The sequence below is a fragment of the Protopterus annectens genome, chromosome 3.part0, assembly GCF_019279795.1.
Source record: "Protopterus annectens isolate FY-2018-M chromosome 3.part0, PAN1.0, whole genome shotgun sequence".
In the NCBI taxonomy this organism is placed as follows: domain Eukaryota; kingdom Metazoa; phylum Chordata; order Ceratodontiformes; family Protopteridae; genus Protopterus; species Protopterus annectens.
In genome coordinates this window covers 1,933,040,545-1,933,059,105 of record NC_056731.1, presented here as the reverse complement: position 1 = coordinate 1,933,059,105, position 18,561 = coordinate 1,933,040,545, and the positions used below count along the sequence as shown (strand labels likewise).

General features: G+C 41.8%; 1 protein-coding gene across 1 annotated transcript in view; it reads right to left on the bottom strand.

Moving 5' to 3' along the window:
• The window catches only part of PTPN23 (protein tyrosine phosphatase non-receptor type 23), a 1,983,393-nt gene that overhangs the window by 225,381 nt on the left and 1,739,451 nt on the right, over positions 1 to 18,561 (bottom strand). Inside the window, exon 21 of the mRNA XM_044066015.1 lies at positions 1,084 to 1,268. Within this exon, the coding sequence (XP_043921950.1) occupies positions 1,084 to 1,268 (185 nt within the window). The remainder of the gene's footprint in view (positions 1 to 1,083; positions 1,269 to 18,561) is intronic.

The window sequence follows — 18,561 nt, the reverse complement described above, 5'->3', positions numbered from 1 at the left end:
CGTACACGGAAAGGAAAAACCCTCTAATTTAAATGGGCCAAGCAGCCCTCTAACTTAAATGAGCTGGATTAATAGAGAAAAAGGAAACAAAGCAAAAAGCATACAGTAAGGCAAACAACACTCTATCTGAACGGGCTTTACATATATATAAACATGGCCCTGTAAGTAAAACCATTCTAAGTTATTTAAATATAACATACTACTTTAAACAGCTCAAACAACGGAGCCTAAGAAAGGTATTTTTAAAAGCACATACTAAGCTTATCTGAATATAACACACTATTTTAAACAGCTCAAACACCTATGAAAAGTATTTTAAAACACTTAGGAAAGCCGGTATAGGGATAGATATATAGGCCTTGAGAAAAAATGATGGCCAACACTCAAAACAGCCAGAAGAAAAACAAATGAACACAGCCAAAGTAGTTAACCAAGGTTAACCAGTTTTACTTATCTAAAGAACTACTAAGTAATCCAAGAAAAAAGCTATCAAATTTTACAATAAAGACTATAGAAGGAAAATAACTTAGCCAGAGCCAGTGTGAAACACCCGATCTTGTTTAGTGGCAAATGAGATCTGGGGACTTTCCTAGAGCATCATGGGATATGTTTTTTTCAGCTACGAGCTAGTTGAAGACCTAGAGCTTTTGTAAACGGCCGAGTCGGAACAGAGGATCGGTTCCGAACCAGTACAGAATGAAGGTGAGATAGGACATCACATCTTTTAAATTTAGCTTGCCCCATTGCTAAAGACTTGCATGATGAGCCACATTCTTACAACAAAACACATTTACTTTAACCATTTAGGCTTCTTGTAGAATCTCCTGAAAAAATCCAGTATAAAGATCTTTTCAATTAGCCACATAATTGCTATAAACTTAGTCCCTAATATTCCTAATGTTAAATAACTTAAAAATGAACCAAAACCTTTTGCTTTATATACATAGCAGAAGCAACATAGTCTCTGAATCCAACCTTATAACTGTTATTTGTGCCCTGGCACAGTACGTCCATCTCACAAATAATCTGCGTAACGCTACACCATCCCAAAAACAAAATCCAAAGAACCAAAGTGAAACATACAGCTCAGGCCAGGAAGTAAACTGTAGGTGGATGACTGTCCTCTTCAAACTCTGGTCATGGAACTGCAGTGCAATCATTCTTTCAATGTGAGTCTCAGTCACCCTCTGACTGGTCAGGGTTAGTGTGATGACTCCCTGGACCATCTGCTGGCCACGTTCTGTTGGAAAATACCGGACAACCTTTTGCTGCAAATGCAAGGGAGAAATAAATATTATTAATTTACATACACTGCACTAGCTGGTAAAAAAAAACTTTAAAAGTCATGTTCTGTTAGACTTGAAGAGACCAGTAGCCATTATTACATTTACCTGGTCATGGTAATCACACAGGCTGCAAATAAAGTACAGTGAAAAATGCAGCACTCCCAGGTGTGTGTCTGTGTGTGTGTGTGTGTGTGTGTGTGTGTGTGTGTGTGCGCGTGCGTGTGTCTTCCATTCCCTCGGTAACTACTTTCAGCTACCATTTAAAACCAGCTGTTTATGGCTCACTATTATGCCACTATAGACATTCTGAACAGGGGTCTCCCTCAATTATAGATGGGTTGAAACTCTATAGTCAGAAGTCAGTGTAGTCATGGCTTACCACATGTAGAAATATATTTACAAATGTGCATTAATTTAATGAAAATACAAATAAGCAACTGGACTGGTCTCCCACAGCAGAATTCATTAATTGAGGGGGCACACTGTGTGTGTGCTCCAAATATGGCCATCAGAAAGCAACAAAGACATAAATTAGTTAACAGTCATACCAGCAGAAGAGTTACTCCCAAAAAAACTGGCAGAAGGGAAAAAGTATTAAAAATCAGTGACAGAGTGTTTGCGGAAAATAATTATTCATTCTACACCAGGCAAAAGAGAAGCGAGTTTATATTGGAAAAAGGGAATGTTGAGAGTCAGTTGTGATATTCACCTGACTCAGAATATTTTTTTTTTTGTAGGATCAAAAATGTTTTTTTAATGGACAGCAGGTTATGGAGTACATAAAAAAATGTTTATACAACAAAGAGCATGCCAGCAGGCTGAAGGAGACTCGGCTACTCAATCTTTTGACGGAATGAAAGCCCATTGACAGATTTTGCCAGTGAAACCTTTTCCATTGTTCCAAAGGAAAATGACTGAATGACAGAGAAAAGCAGAGGAGCTGATCAGAAGAATTACAGTACCTTCAACTCAGACTGCTAAGCGTAAGTGTGTGCATTTAAGCTACAAGATACAAACATGCACTCAAAAGAAAGTACAGTTGTGTAAAATCTTACCATAATAGTAGATGTCTTTCTTTTCACTGTTGCAGTATTCATCACATGCAAGATCTCCTGTCAAGGACAGCCCAATGTCCAGCCAGTACATCAAAGCCTTTATATCCTCCTGTTATCATACAGCAGGTGCATGCTCCCTGTGTAGGTATACGAATTAAAGTGACATACACATGCTCAGTAGTCAGAACTGAAGTGCCTCAGAAGAGCAGAGCAATCGCAAGAGAAAGGAGAACAATGCACATCCAGGGGGGGGGAGAGAAACAGGGCAAGAAGGCAACGACCCCTCTACCAGGAAAGTGCTCCCAAGAGAAGAAACAGAGAAAAGATGGCAAGAGGGTGGATTGCATACTGCATCAGTGAAAAGCAGGACATCTACTGTTATGGTAAGATTTTATACAACTGTACTATGTCCTTCCTAATCACTGCTGCAGTATTCATCAGACGTGGGAGATTGCCAAAATTACTGTAAAGGATGAGAGGATGAAGACAAAAAAGAATCCCTCCATAAACCATAGAATAGCTCTGGCAAATTCTGCCCTAGCTCTGGAACTTGTAATGTTTAGGAAAAGTGTGGACAGAGGACCAAGTAGCAACTTCAAGGATGGATCTAGTATCCAAACCTTTGAAGAAAACCCCAGAAGAGGACACTGCCCTTGTAGAAAGAGCTTGAACCAAGTAGAAAGCCATTTGCCAGGAAGAGAATAACAAAAAGAAATGGCCCTAGATATCTGGGAGGAGATGGCTTACCTAGAAACCACCAAAGTCAATGTCCTGGTATGAAAAAAACAAAACAAAAAGCTGCTCAGACTTGTGGACAGCCTTTGTCTTATCCAAATAATGCCTGAGCTGTCTATGTAGATCCAAAGTATGAAGAACCTTCTCACTAGCAGATTGCAGAGAAGGCAAAAAGGAGGAGGCTGGATAGATTAAGAGAGAACTCATTGACCATATTGGGCATAAAAGAAGGATTAGTAAGCACAGACACTCTGTCCCTATGAAAAAAAAAAACAAAAAGACAGGAAAGGCCATCAGATCCTGAAGTTCAGAAACTCTCTTGGCTGAAGTAAGAGCAACTAACAAAATAGTCTTCCATGTGCAGAGTTGCAAAGAAAAGGAGGAGGAAGAAAAGACTCAAAAGGAGCCCAAGTCAATTTTTGAAAGACAAAATTAAGGTCCCTAGAGGGAGGAATAAGTTTTCTTGGGGGCTTGATATGAAGGATGCCTTTAAAGATTTGTTTGACCTGAAAATGACAGGCCAAAAGTGGGTTCAAGGGCAGATAAGCAGAGAATGCTGACAAGTGAGCGTTAACAGAAAAAACATTCTAGGCCAGCATGGAGCAGTTCATACAAGTAAGAAAAGACCAAAGGGACCCCCGATGAGAAGGGATCCTGGTGATGCTTGAGACACCAAATAGAAAATCTCTTCAATTTAGCCATATAGGATTTTCTGGTAGTGGGTTTCCTGGCCTCCTGCAGGATGCTAAGCAAGTTCTCAGAAAAGTGGTGTCTAAAAGAAATCAAAACACTATCACCCAAAGTGTCAATCGAAGAGTGGACAAGTGAGGGTGAATGAGAGACCCCTGGTCATGTGTGAGAAGATCCATTTAGTGAGGTAATATGTGATGATTGCCCCTGGCCAGGTGAAACTCTGCAGCTGTTCCTCAAAGTCTGGGCCAAAAGCAAGTCACCAGCAAGATTCTGGGGGTGGGATGGGTTCCTTTTGGATCTTGTGCAGGACCCTGGGAAGCACAGGGACAGGACGGTAAGCATATAGGAACATTCCCTTGCAAAAAAAAAGACATGACATCCACATTTCTAGTCACAGGACTTGGGATTTGGAAACAGAAGTGAGGAAGCTACCTATTCATAGGGGAGGCAAAAAGATCTGCTTGAGGAATACCCCATCAATGCACCATGTCCAGAAATACCTCTCTGTGAAGCATCCATTTGTGAGGTTGTGTCCTGGACCTGCTTAGGGAGACTGCCACAATATTTTGATCTAAAGGGATGTTGCCCACCTGAAGGGTTACCTGACTGCAGATAGCCAAGTCCCATGCCTAAAAGGCTAGTCTGCAAAAAAGATAAAACATTGTGCTCCCAGTTTATTGATGTATCACACGACTATGGTGTTGTCTATAAAGATTTTTAAAGGGCTTGTAGATCTTTAAAGGGCTTGGAGACCAAGGAGAATGGAAGGTCTGAAGAGCAAGAATGAGTGTCCTCATCTATTTTATGTTGATGCAATCTGACTTCTGTTGAAAGAATCATAGACCCTGAACCTTCAGATTACTGGAAGAGGCTCCCCACCCCAGATCAGAAGCGGCTCTGCACAGCTCTTCAGTAGGGGGAGGAGTCTGAAAAGGAAAGACTGGATTGAGGGAGCTCTAACAAATCCACGAATGAAACTCAAGCTTGAGACAAGGTAGTAAGGGATCCAGAAACTCCAGAGGTCTGGCAATGCTGGAGGTAAACAGTCTTTAGTTACCACTGAAGCTTCCTCAAAAGGGCAATGTTACATGTCATGAACCCCAAGGCTCTGAAGAACTCCCTTGCAGGAATGAGAGGAAGGTGAAGTACAGACTGGAAATAGGTTATCAGAGACAGAACCTTTGGAGAAGGAAGAGAAGCACACAAACTGGAATGGTTTGGATTCTGCAACCCAGAAACATCTGTTTCTGAGGAGGCGGAACTGACTTCTTGAGATTCATGGTGAATTCTAGACTGTGCAGGAGTATGGTGAAGTGCAGATCTTGCAGATGTCTGGACTGAGATGGAGTCTGAAGAAGCAGGTCATAAAGATATAGGACATCTGGATTCCATGAAGCTTGAAAAAGGCAATGACAGGGGTCAGACATCGGGTGAATATCCTTGGGGCCACAGAAAGACCAAAGGGCAGAACAGAAAACTGAAAATGAGAGGAAGAAACACAAACATAAAAACTTCCTGAAGAGAGGGTGAACGAGAGTATGACGATGGGTGTCCTTTAGGTCTAGAGAGACCAGGAAGGCCTGTGGAAGTGAGACAGGAAACAAGTCTGGAGGGAAAGCATCCAGAAAGGAGGAGTCTTTAGAAAAGTGTTGAGAAAGGGCAGGTCTAGGACAGGTCTCCATGACCGTTCTTTTCAGGGAACCAGAAACATTTTGGAGTAAAAACCTGTTCCTCTTTGGGATTCTGGAACAGGACGGATGGCACCCTGACCCAACAGATCCTGCATAACCACAGAAAAATTAGAAAATTGGTCTGGAGAAGGTTGAGGATGACCAGTGGGGGGGGATTTCCATACCATAAAATAGCAGTCTGTTGCCAGACATGGAAAACCTGACGGAAAGGGGGAAAATATGTCAGATAGAGGCAGATTTGTTCTGAAAAAGAGGCTTTTGAGCTTTAGAAATCTCCGTGGCTTACAAGAGAACATGCGATTAGAAAACCTTTTCCCCTTAGAAGGCAGATGAGGGTGCCTAACAACAAAGATAGACGTAGGATAGTTTCTCTGAAATTTGGGGATGGGAGAAACAAAAATTAGTTTAAGATCCTACATAACTTTACTTGTACCTTGCAGAACCTTAAACAAATCAGCAGCAGCCATACCCAAGACATTTTGATGGTCCAAAGGAGTATCTACGAGCTTTGCCTTGAGATCATCAATTAAGGCCTGGAGATGAAGTCAACAGTACCTCCACATAACTGAACCGGAAACAGCAGCTCTAGAAGATGCAGCAGCTGCATCATAACTACATTTGATAGAGTGATGACTACCTGTGAAGTAGAACTCAATAAGGAGAGGGCAGCAGTCTTACATTTAGAGGTCAGGAAGGTGAGACAAAAAAGACAAAACATACCTGCTCATATGGGTTTGATAATTCATGGCCCTGAAGGCCAGACTAGCAGAAGTATAAAACTTTTCCCTGAGCTTCTCCATAGTCCAACTGTCTTTATCAGAAGGGAGAAGCCTGGAAGAGGGTTTAAAAGCTTGGATGGCTTGTCAGCCAAAACAAACACAACAGTGTCTGAAGTAGGACACTTATAAAGGAACTTAAAGGCCTCAGGCACCTTATAAAAGTGATCAGGCTTCTTATGAGCTAGGGGGTGGGAATCAGGAGCCAAAGAGGCATCTGCAAATGTATCCAACACAGGGTGAACAGCTGAAGGTTTATGAAATTCCATTTGTAACAGCTCATAATACCTCTTTTGAATGTTAAACCTGGGAGCAATGTCACTTTAAATACTCCATCATGCAAATCACAGTGTTCCCAAAGGACAACACCTGAAAAGGAGAATCAGGAGTCAAGGAACCTTCCTCCTCAGACCCATAGTCTAAAGGTGAGGTAATCTGTGAGAAGGCAAGGATTCATCTTCTGAACCCATCTCCCATCCAAGTAATCAGATTCCATAGAGTCATTTTGGCTGAAGATGATGACCAAGAAGAAACAGTAACAGATAACCCCTGAGAGGGCCATAATGGCATTGAACAACCTGAGTAAAGTCCTGCCATTCCCTCTGAGAATCGTTAGCAGTGGGAGGAATATATTTAGTTTTCTCCTTCTTCATTAATGGGGTATCGACACTGACCAACCTAGGGGACTCAAAGCCATGCCTAGACTCAATAAGGATACCAGGAACCTCTTCCTTAATAAGAATCTGGGGAATCCCCTAGGCCCTTCGGAAATGCTCAACTTTGGTTCTCTCTCAATGTCCAAGATAGATGTTTGCTTACTCTCAGAGGATGAGCAAGAAGTTATTTCCATGCCATCCTCCAACAGGGTTGTGGTAGAGGAAACTAGTACTGGCACACAACAGTCTCTGGGGTCTTCATCTACCTCAAGAGGGATGTCCAGCAGAGACTGGACATCAGTAAAGTTAGGCTTTAACGTTTTGGTCTTCTTTTTAGACACAGCTGTACCTCAAAGTGGGCAGATTCAGCCATGGTACCCTTGGTCTATAGTTTGAGAAATTGGTTCTCAAGGTAAATGAATACAGACTGGTGTGAAGAGTTTTGGGAACAAAAGCCTAACAAATGGTACACTATGTATGATTGTGTGCAGCACCCAAGCAGAATAAACATGCCTAATCATGATTTTTATGGGGAATCTGCCTCCCACACTGACATTTTCCCTTCCTGGCTGACATAAACCATAAGTACAAAAAGAAAAGGAAAAAAGGAACCCCAATGGTGCACTTATCTGTAAATGTCTTGGTAGAAAACAGTTCAGCAAAGGGCATTCAGACAGACATTCACCTGTGGCATTTTGACTGGTGGCAAAGAAGTTTTTAGTGCTGAACATGTATATGTCACCTCTGTGCCCTATGTCTGCATGGGTCGCATACGGCTGACGGACACTAGGGATGATGTAAAGGCTTTGGTATACTTGCTGGATATTGGGCTATGCTTGACAGAAGATCTCATATGTGATGAATATTGCAACAGTGACAAGGAAGGCCATCTGTCACACATGTCAATGAGGGAGCAATGACTTTTTAACAGAATGTCTGTTACTTTGTTATTAACATGGAATGTAAATGGCCTTACATGTACAGACAAAAAGAGAGTACTGAATTACATTCAGAAGTGTAGGGTAATAGCAGTGTTACAGGTGTTACAGAGGAGACGCACCTAAACAGAAATTAGTATTTAAATTTGACACAAAGGATTTCAGGGGGCATTCAGTGAAATATTAGGGAAAAGGAAAACAAAAATAATAATTCTGATTGCGTGAGTGGCCCCCATAGTGACAGAAGATGAACAAAGGACAATAATGATAAATCTGTGGTAATAAAAAGTTACTGGCATTGGAGGAACATTATATTGCCATGTGTTTATATCCCATCTATAACTACTGTTGTGAAGCTTAGAAGACTTTTTAGCGAAATAATAAACCTTCTTTGGAGAATATGATTTATATGTGGGGACTTAAACCAGATTTGAAATAGTGTGCATGTATCGGGGGGACCTAGAATGGAAATTATAAAAACAGAATGCTGATTTCTGAAGAAATACATGGGAATATTTGGTATGGAGAAACTGATTCAGTACTAGAAACTCAGAATTTATACATTACTCCCCAGAATGCAATAACTGGACTGAAATTCACAGTACATGTAATTAACTGAAAGCTTTGAAACCACCCATACATTTTACTAGATGATGTACCACTAAAAACTAAGAAATAGTCTTAAGAGTTGTTGTTGTGTCTTTCGGCTTTTCCTGGTTAGGGGTCACCACAGCGGAACTCCGGTCTGCTAATGATTGGCAGTAGATTTTTACGTGCCGAGTTGCAGGCCCTGACGCACAACCTGCAACGAAGGTACGCCCATTAACGCATGTCTCCACATAGAAGACGATCTAGCTAAGAATTGAACAGGACAACGTTTTACTGTGAGGAGACAACGCTACCGCAGCATCACAATGTAAAAATGAGATACAGGCGCATTTTTAATTACTTTTTAAAAAGAGAAGTCTTTAAGGATATAGTGGGTAAGGTTCAAGAGTTATTAGGGAAAACAAGGGATAAAATGAAAATGGTCCTTACAGTGTGGCAAAATAAGAGAGAAAGTGATATGGGGAAAAAAAGTAACAGGAACTATTTAGAGGATTTCACAAAGGTTAAACTTCACAGAAAAGGGAATCCCACAGATTAAAAAAAGCAGCAAACACACAGTTCTAAAGGAAAAAAAAGGGGGCTATTGTACATCATGCATAAGTTTAAAATGGTTGTTGTTAAAAAAGAAGTTATATCTTACCATAGCATTTCATCTGTGTTCTTCACTTATCCTTGACTGTGGGTTTGATTCCGTATATCGGAACCAACTCGGCTGTTATTCTAGCTTGTGCCCTCCAAAACTTTCGAGCTAAGCTTTACCCATAATGCTCCCCAAAGGATTACCTCAGATTGAGTTTGCATAAAAAAGTGACATACATGAAGTAACAGACCAGAGACCATATCTGTATTTCTAAAAGGAAAAGCCAATCTTTTGGGAAAGATCTATTCCACCAAGAACCCGAAAGGCAGGGGGAAGGAGGGTGGGAATGTCAAGGATAAGAGAAGATCAACAACAAAGCTGTAACACTATGGTAAGACATAACTTCTTTATCTGATACTGTCAATCTTCACTTAGTCCTTAATTGTGGGATGAGAGTCCTCAGCTACTTAAAACCTGGGAGGTCTCACAGATGAATATTTCTGAGCACCATCAAGCCAAATAATGCTCATCCTCTAGAGACCGGATCCAGCTTGCAATGAGTAACAAAGGTATGACGGGATGCCCACGTAGCTGCTGCACAAATATCATCAACAGAAGCTCTGGAATGAAAGACTGCAGAAGTAGCTACTGCCATTGTTGAATATGCTTTTACAGCTCCTGGTAGTTGCACTTTCTTTTTGTCATAAATGAAAGTTATACAGTCTTTAAGCCATTTAGATAGAGTAAGTTTAGAAACAAGTTTTCCCAAAGCAACAGAAGAGAAGGAAACAAACAACTGATCTGATTTTCTGATTTCCTTTGTTCTGTGAAGGTAAAAACGTAATCGTCTATGCACATCTAGTAAATGTAGACAATATTCACCCGTTTGAAAAGTTGGGGTAGAAACCTAGAAGTTGAATAGTCTGGTTGATATTGGCTTCAGACACTATCTTTGGTAGAAAGTAAGGATTTGTTTGCAAGGAAACCCTGTCTTTATGGAAAGTAAGGTAAGGAGGTTTGCAAGATAAGGCCTGTAGTTCAGATATCCTCCTTGCAGAAGTAATAGCTATCAGCAATAATGTTTTCCAGGATAAAGACTTCAGATCACAAGTTGCAGAAAGTTCAAAACGGGAACTAATTACGGACTGAAGTATGAGATTCAAGTCCCAAGGTGCAGAAGGGTCCTTGTATGGGGGTCTGAGCATCAAAAGTTCCTTTCAGAAAGGCTTTGCAAAGTTTGTGAGACATTAATGTTGTGTCATTCAAACCATTACAAAAATTTGAGATTGCAACTAGATGCACTTGTATGGCCGAGGCAGATGCTCCTGGCTTCACAAAGCAACAAACTCCAGGACCTTATCAACTGGTGCTGAAGAAGGATTGAGATTGGTCTCTGAAGCCCATTTTGAAAATGTTTACCACTTGCTGAAGTACAACCTTCTAGTCGAAGGTTTTTGGGAGACTATAACAATTCTTTGAGCTGGGGAAGTGAGAGTAGAATGCCTGGCAATCATTGGAACTGGAGAAGCCATGCAGTGAGCTTGAGATTTTGGAGATTTGGATGAACTAGTCCATCTGGATGGGACAAAAGGACTGGATCCGGGTCCAGTGTCCAAGGTTTCCGAATTAGATGAGGCCAAAGAAAGGGAAATCACACCTGATGAGGCCAGAACTAGTAAATGGGAATTATTTTGTTCTTCGACCTGCTGGCTTTTTTTTAGCAACTGGGATATGAGAGGAATTGGGGGAAAGTCATACAACAGACCAGAGGGCCAACTGTGAAGGAGCGCGCCTCTCGGTGACTCCCTCGGATGGGGAAATTAGGGCAAAATAGTTGCTGCACTTGTTGTTCAGGGAAGATGCAAAGAGATCACAGCAGGGCTGGCCCCAGTGGTGGAATATCTTTTCCGCCACCAATGGACTGAGAAACCACTCGTGAGGCATTAGGATGGTCCTGTTCAATTTGTCCGCAATCAGATTGGAGCTCCCTGGAATATGCATTGCAATTAGAAAGCAGTCAGATGAAACTGCCCATTGCCATATTCTGAGTGATTCTCGACAAAGAGGGTAACATCTGGTTCCACCTTGCTTGGTGATGTACCAGACTACTGACATGTTGTCTGTTTGAACTGCAATTGTTCCCACGGGGAGGGGTTCTTGGAATGCCTGCAACGCTAACAGCACTGCCCTCATCTCTAAAACACTAATGTGCAAATTGACCTCTACCTGGGATTAAGTGCCTTGGACTGTCTTTCCCAGATAATGCCCCCCACCCTATCTGGGAAGTGTCCATGGTCACTATGGCTTGGGGCTGAAGTGGGACAAAGGGTCTGCCGGACAAAATTTCATTTGAGTGAAGTCACCAACTCAGGTCCCTCTTACACAAGTTGGTGATTAATACCAGATGGGCCATTGGCTGATTCAGTAACTACCATTAGGACACTAAGAGCCTTGAAAAATCTGCATGTGATATCTCACCAGGGGGATTAGAGTGATGGAGGCTGACACAGATCCTAGAGTTTGTAGCAACAGCCTTGCAATCATCTTTTTGCTGTGAATAATCTGACTGACTTGCAATCTTTTTCTTTTAAGTCTTTCTGGGGGAAGAGAGGAGTTTCCAATTTTTGAGTTGGCTCTAGATGGGATTTTTCATAGTTTATAGTGATTCCTAATGAGGAAGAAGTTTGAGAACAGTCTCGTGCATCTAAAAGTAGATGCCTGGTGGGAGCAGTGAGGAGCCAGTTGTCTAGGTATGGACACATACTGAATCCTTGCAGTCTGAAGTGAGCGGCTGCCACTGCCATGCATTTGGTGAACACCCTGGGGGCTGTGGAGAGACCAAAAGGCAAGGCCCTGAACTAATAATTACTGGCTCCCAGCCAGAAGTGAAGGAATCTTCTGGATTGCTTGTCCATTTTTATATGGTAATATGCATCCTGAAGATCTACTGAACACATCCAATCTTTTTTTCCCAAGAATGGAAGTATAGACTGAACCATGACCATCTGGAATTTAGTTTGTTGAACTGATTTTTTTCAACTGACTGAGATCCAAAATCGGTTTGCAGTCCCGTTTTCTTGGCACTAAAAAGAATCTTGATCCTATCTGGTCTGGTGGAACTGCTTGGATGACTAGCTTTTGAACTTCTAAGACTGCTGCATTCCTGTGACTGAGTGGAACTTCTGGGATCGTCTTCAATTTTCTGGGTTTGTCCGAGAAAGGGATACTGTAACCTCTGGTTATAATCCTCTGCACCCAATTGTCCGTTGTTATCTTGAACAAAGCAGGTAGGTGCAGGGATAATTGTCCCCGACTGCCTCCAGAGGATGGTAATGGGGCCTCCTTTCAGGAGCGCTGATTAGAATAACCAGGGAAAGAATCCCTGGAACCCTGATTTTGCATACCATCTCTGCCTCATGCATGGCGTCTTCCATTGTTACTCCCTCCTCTGTCCTGGGGGAAGTCGTTGCCATGTGAGTCTTGGAAAGGCCCTTGGGACTTTTTGAACCATAGCTTCCCACTTCTCTAGTTCCTGGAGTAAGACCTCTGAGGAGTGGAAAAGCATACGCCCATGACAGAAAGGGTCTTTCCATCCTTCTCACATTTGGCCAAGGTGTCTAACTTTGAGGCCATAAAGGGATGTTCCATCAAATGAAGTGCTAAAGAAAGAAGACTTAAATGGCTCCACAAATTCACATAAGCGCATCCAGGCATGTCTCTTAATAGCTACACCCAAACCTGCTGCCCTCATCATCCCTTCAGCTGTGTGCATAATCAGCCACATTGACGAGTTGCAAACAGAATCTAGGTATAGCTGAGAAGTTACCTTTTCGCTAACCCTTTCAGCTACTGCTCCTGTCAAAGTATCTAACAGTTCCTTTATCAGATCTTGTTGAAGTCTCGTGAAATGTGCCATGTAATTCAAGGACCTTAATGCAAAGGTCGATGAAGTGTAAATGATCTTCCTGAATCTATCCATCATCCTAGACTCTTTATTAGGAGAATGAATAGTAAAACTTTCATCAGCAAGTTCCTTTCTGGTGGCTGCTGCTACCACCATGGCATCTACTGACATTCCTTTTGCCCAATGCTGCTGATCCTGAGGAGCTGACAAAATATGATCTGGTCTCTTTGGAATTGGCTTGATAGAATCAGGTATCTGCCAAGCCCGCTGTTCAATTAACTTAATCAGATAGTCAGCGGGTGGAGAGATTCAGGAAGTAGAGGGCCAGGCACAGAAAGCTTCTAGGTATACTGATTCCTCTGATAAAGGCTGAAGGGAAGTCCAGCTACCCCTCCATTTCATTCTCTATAATGTCTCTGAAGGAGATATCTTCCGGGGTTGACCATGGGGAACCTGCCCCCTTCATTGAAATTGGCATCTTCAGTGAAAGACTTCTCAGGGGAGTCTAAGTGCTTCCTTTTGCACTTCCTCCTAGGGGATACCTCTTCGTTGGAATGGGCCAAAGAGGTATCTGAACAAGACATGACCATAATGGTTGAATCCTGAGGCTTCAGTGCCCGCTATCCCTGGGTAGAGGCTGGAGAAAGATCTGGGTGAGGGGAAGGGCAGGCTGTACGTCTGATGAAAGTGGTGGCGACTGAATGCCCACAGTGGACAATACCCTCTCCATGGCTTGGAAGGTAGCCCCCCCCCCATGTAAAGGAATGTGAGTCCTGAACCGACAGACTCCTTCGGAACTGTGGTCCCACCCCACTCCAAATAGACCACCTCTGAAGCCAAAACCGGTGTTGAGCTAACATGTGCTGATGCTGCTAGGGGCATGGATGGCTCCGACAACACCAGAGTGGAACCATGTCCCCCTGCAACCAGCAAAAAGCTGTGGCCCAGGTAGGTCTCCAGTTCCGACAGAACCGAAGAGCTCAAGGCTGTTTTTGGCACCAGAGAAGTGACTCTGACTGGCACCAAGACAGTCAAAACCTGGACTGCTGGCACCAGGAACTCTGAAGGCTCAGTTGGAGTCAGAAGAGAAACAATCACTGGAGTCAAATTAGGTAAGGTTCTAGAGCTAGAAAGGCTAGGAACCTCAGAAGTGGAAAATCCCATCGCCACCAAGAGTTGATCCACCAGCCTGAAAATATCAGATTCCATGAGGGTGTTGGTGGAACAGACCAAAGAGACCAATGGGGATCTGGGTTTTTTCAAGAAGGGGCTTGGAGGTCGGTCTACGAATGGGTCCAGTGAGGGAGAATACCTGGTATGAAAGCCTATCTTCAAAGAAAAATTATTTCAGTTTCGGAGATGTCTGCTCCAAAACAGTAGTAGTTGTCTATGCTGAAGCTGTTACTGCAGAGGTAGGCACCAATGGCATTGAAGGTGAAGTCTTTTCCACAATCGGATCTGATGAACCTGCGGGAACTGGGGACGTTTTAGGCATTTTAGATAGTGGTGCAAAAGATACTGTTGTCACAGAGATCAGCAAAAAGAAACGTCACTGGGAACTGCTGCTGTACAAACAAATAAAGTATTTATTAAAACACAGAAGAATACAGAGTTAGCGCTTTTGGGCCAAAACCCTTCATCAGACAAAGTACTCAAACAAACAGTACATTTTTAAATTATTCAACCACCAATCAATGCTCAGTAAAAGGCCCGCCTATTTTTAAGGGTTGGCTTAATGGGTACCTTATCATTAAGCCCTGGGTTAATATGAGCTGTTAAATCCAGAATCCATCTGGACTCAATGGCTTCTGTCTTCAGCTTAATATCCCCACCTCTCCTACTAAGAAACACATTAACAATAACCCTAAACCTAAAGTGATGTGTGGGGTTATCCTTGATATGGTTATATAGGGCATTGTGCTCGTCACAATTCCTGATGGATGAAAGATGTTGCAAAATTCTAACCTTGAGCATATTGTTGGTTTTGCCAACATAGTACCCTGGACATAACATACAATTGGCCAAATACACCACATTGGTGGTCCTACAGGTGGTTCTCCCCTTAAATGAGAAACTCTTTCCTGTTGAAGGATGTATGAAAGTTGTCTCCCTGTTGATGTAACTACAGGCCTTGCAGCTCCCACACGGAACAGTACCTATAGACCTGGGTAGACACATGACATCATTATTATTATTACCTCTGTCATAACAGAGTATATCTTTTAAATTCTTATTCCGCTTGTAACAGAACTGTGGCACATCCCCTACTATATCTTTCAAATTCCTGTCACTCATAATGATGTTCCAATTCCTCTTAATGATGTCACATACCCCTCTGATGTTACTGCCATAGGTTAACAGCACTCTAGGTTTAGTGCCCCTCCCCTTGCCATTGTTATCATTATTTTTCTTCTTGTTGCCCTCTGACGAGGTGGGGACATCTAGCCATGGCTTATATTTACCCTGTCTATTCTCACTCCCTCTTGCCACTGCTGCTTCCACCAAATCATGTCTATAGCCCCTATGGTAAAAACATTCCTTCAGATGTGCCACCTCTCTCTCAAACTGCTCATCCACTTGACTGATCCTGGAGATCCTGCCTACCTGTCCTTCCACTATATTAGGGAAAGTGAACCTGGGATGCATGCTATCAAAGGAGAGTAGTGAGTTCTTCCAACTCTCTTTTCTGTACAATCTAGAACTGAAACCTTCTGGTGTTAACTCGTTAGTAACATCCAAAAAATCTAGAGCCACATGTGAGCTTCTAACATCAAATTTCAGGAAGGAAGTTGTAGAATGCAAATATTCCACAAATAAGGTCAACCTCTGTTCACCCCCCTTCCATACAATAAAGATATCATCTACAAAGCGTAGATAAACCCTTATGTATTGATTCCACTCATTATTACTCAGAACATGTCGCTTCTCCCAAAAAGAAAGGACCAGGTTAGCATAAGTATTAGCACAGGGGGGTGCCCATAACTACCCCCTGTGCTTGCCTATAAACTGAACCTTTGCTCATGAAGACATTGTTCTCCAAAACCAGCCTCAGTAGCTCATCTATAAGGAATAGATCTTTTTCAGTAACACCCTTGTCCTTCAAAATCCCAATACTAGCTGCTATTCCATATTCATTCCCTATCACAGTAAACAAACTGTGAACATCTAGGGTTACTAACATAACCCCTTCATGACAGTCTTCCCTATTCATTTCACCTAGGACAGTTAGAAAATGTGCAGTGTCCTTCAAAACATTACCCATGAGGTCAACATAGGGTCTAAGTGTACATTCCAGCCATATAGATAAGTTCTCTGTGACCCAACCCCTGCCCGAGACTATGGGTCTAAGGGGTGGGTCTATTAGTGATTTGTGCACTTTTGGTAAGGCCTTAAACACTGGGATAACTGGTTTATCAATGTAAAAAAAAAAAAATTCCAAAAGCTCTTGTGTTATGTACATTTGTGTACATAACCTATTAATTCGCGCATGTACTCTGCTTATAACATTATTGACCTCCACCGGATTTAGTGACTGATAAACCTCCCTTTCAGATAACATCTCTGATATCTTGCTATCATACCAGTCAGTGTCAAGCACCACTACTGCCCCTCCTTTGTCCGCCAGATGGATTCTGGATTTAACAGCTCATATTAACCCAGGGCTTAATAAGGTACCCATTAAGCCAACCCTTAAAAATAGGCGGGCCTTTTACTGAGCATTGATTGGTGGTTGAATAATTTAAAAATGTACTGTTTGTTTGAGTACTTTGTCTGATGAAGGGTTTTGGCCCGAAAGCGCTAACTCTGTATTCTTCTGTGTTTTAATAAATACTTTACTTGTTTGTACAGCAGCAGTTCCCAGTGACGTTTCTTTTTGCTGATTTACTTATTATACAGAACTGGGATTTGGCTTAGCACGAGCTTATTTGGAGTTGTCACAGAGATGCTCCTCTTCTTTGAATGTCCATGTTTAGATGAGGAAGAAGATGAAGGAGAGCTAACATCTGTTTTTGACTTTGGAGAACCAGATATGGCCTCGTCAAAAGCATTTTAATAAGACCTTTTCAGATAAGCTTGTTTTTCTTCTCAAAAAGGGTCCGGTAACTGAAGCCATGACAGATGGCACAGTCTTCTTGAAGGTGCACCGGGCCCAAACAATACAGACATAAGGAGTGTCTGCCCGAATTAGGTAGCTTATGCTCACACTTCTGGCATCTTTTGAAGCCAGAAATTCCCTTGTTTTTCCTCAGTCATTTCCAACAGCACACAAACAAGGAAGGAAGGAAGGCAGAAAGGAAATTAAGAAATTATAGTCTAAAGTTTAGAGATTTTTTTTTTGTATAGGAAACTCATACCAACAATGGTATGAAAGATTACCTAACAGTAAGGAAGGAAAGGAAAAAGGAAAGAAAGGTACCAACAATGGTACAAAGAATTACCTTAATGGTAAGAGAGAGAAGAAAAATACCAACGATGGTATGTACAATAAAAACACCACTTGTTTTACTGAACAAAAGCAGGAAAAGAGGAGCTGGGTATAATATAAGGAGAAAGACGTCACTAAAGAGGTGATTAAAAGAGAAAGTTCACTTATAACAAAGTAGAAATAGCTTGCTTGAGAACTATTTTGATAGATGTGTCTGGCACTGAAAGTGGCAAATGAGATCTGAGGTAATCCTGTGAAGAGCATTATGGGAAAAGCAGAGCTCGACAGTTTTGGAGGGCGTGAGCTGGAATAACAGCTGATTCTGTTACGATACATGGAACTGAATCCACAGTCAAGGATTAAGTGAAGACTGACATCAGATCAACTATTTTTGATAATTCTACAGCAGAAAATATTTTAGCACAATGACTTAGCTGATGGGAAGCAGAAAGTTGTAGCCAAACTTAGCACATAACAAGAACAATAAGCACCATATAGAGGTACGAAGGATATTCATTAATTTTATACAAATCTGTACAAAGCCTAGGAATGGGGAAACTAAAAAAAGTCAGAAACATAAATATTTCTGGAAGGCTTAAGTAAAGGAAGATGAGGCTCAACAGTTAATACCTAGGATAGCAAGATGTATAATCAACAGGAAATCACCACAAAGAGACAGTGTTCCTGTGAAAATTTGGAAGCTAGAAGGGAAAGAGGGACAAAATGTGAAAGGCTTTGTTCAACAATATTTTCAAAGGTTGGGGGTATCAGCTCCTTGGAAAAAGTAGTGGAGGTGATATTACTGAAAGAGGGTAACAAACTAAGATCTGGCTTTACAATGACCCTTTTCAAATTTAACCATGATTATGAAGTGTTTGTGAAAATATTAGCTAACAGAATGACAAAGATATCAAACTTGACAAAAATGGATTAATGTTGTTTTGTGGTAGATAGGCAAACACGTGATAATATTAGAATAATAATAATAATAATCCTGAAGGAATTAAAATGTAAAAAGACACAGCTAGTATTAATAAGGCTGAAAGCAGAGAGAGTACTCAATATGGTTAGTTGGGATTTTCAGGAAGGGTACTGGAGACATCTGCATTCACTCATACAATAAACAGGGTTATAAGGACAGTATATGAAGAGTTAGAGGCAAGAAGTAAGGTGGAATGGCTCCACTCAGACAAACTGTGTTTAAACACAGGA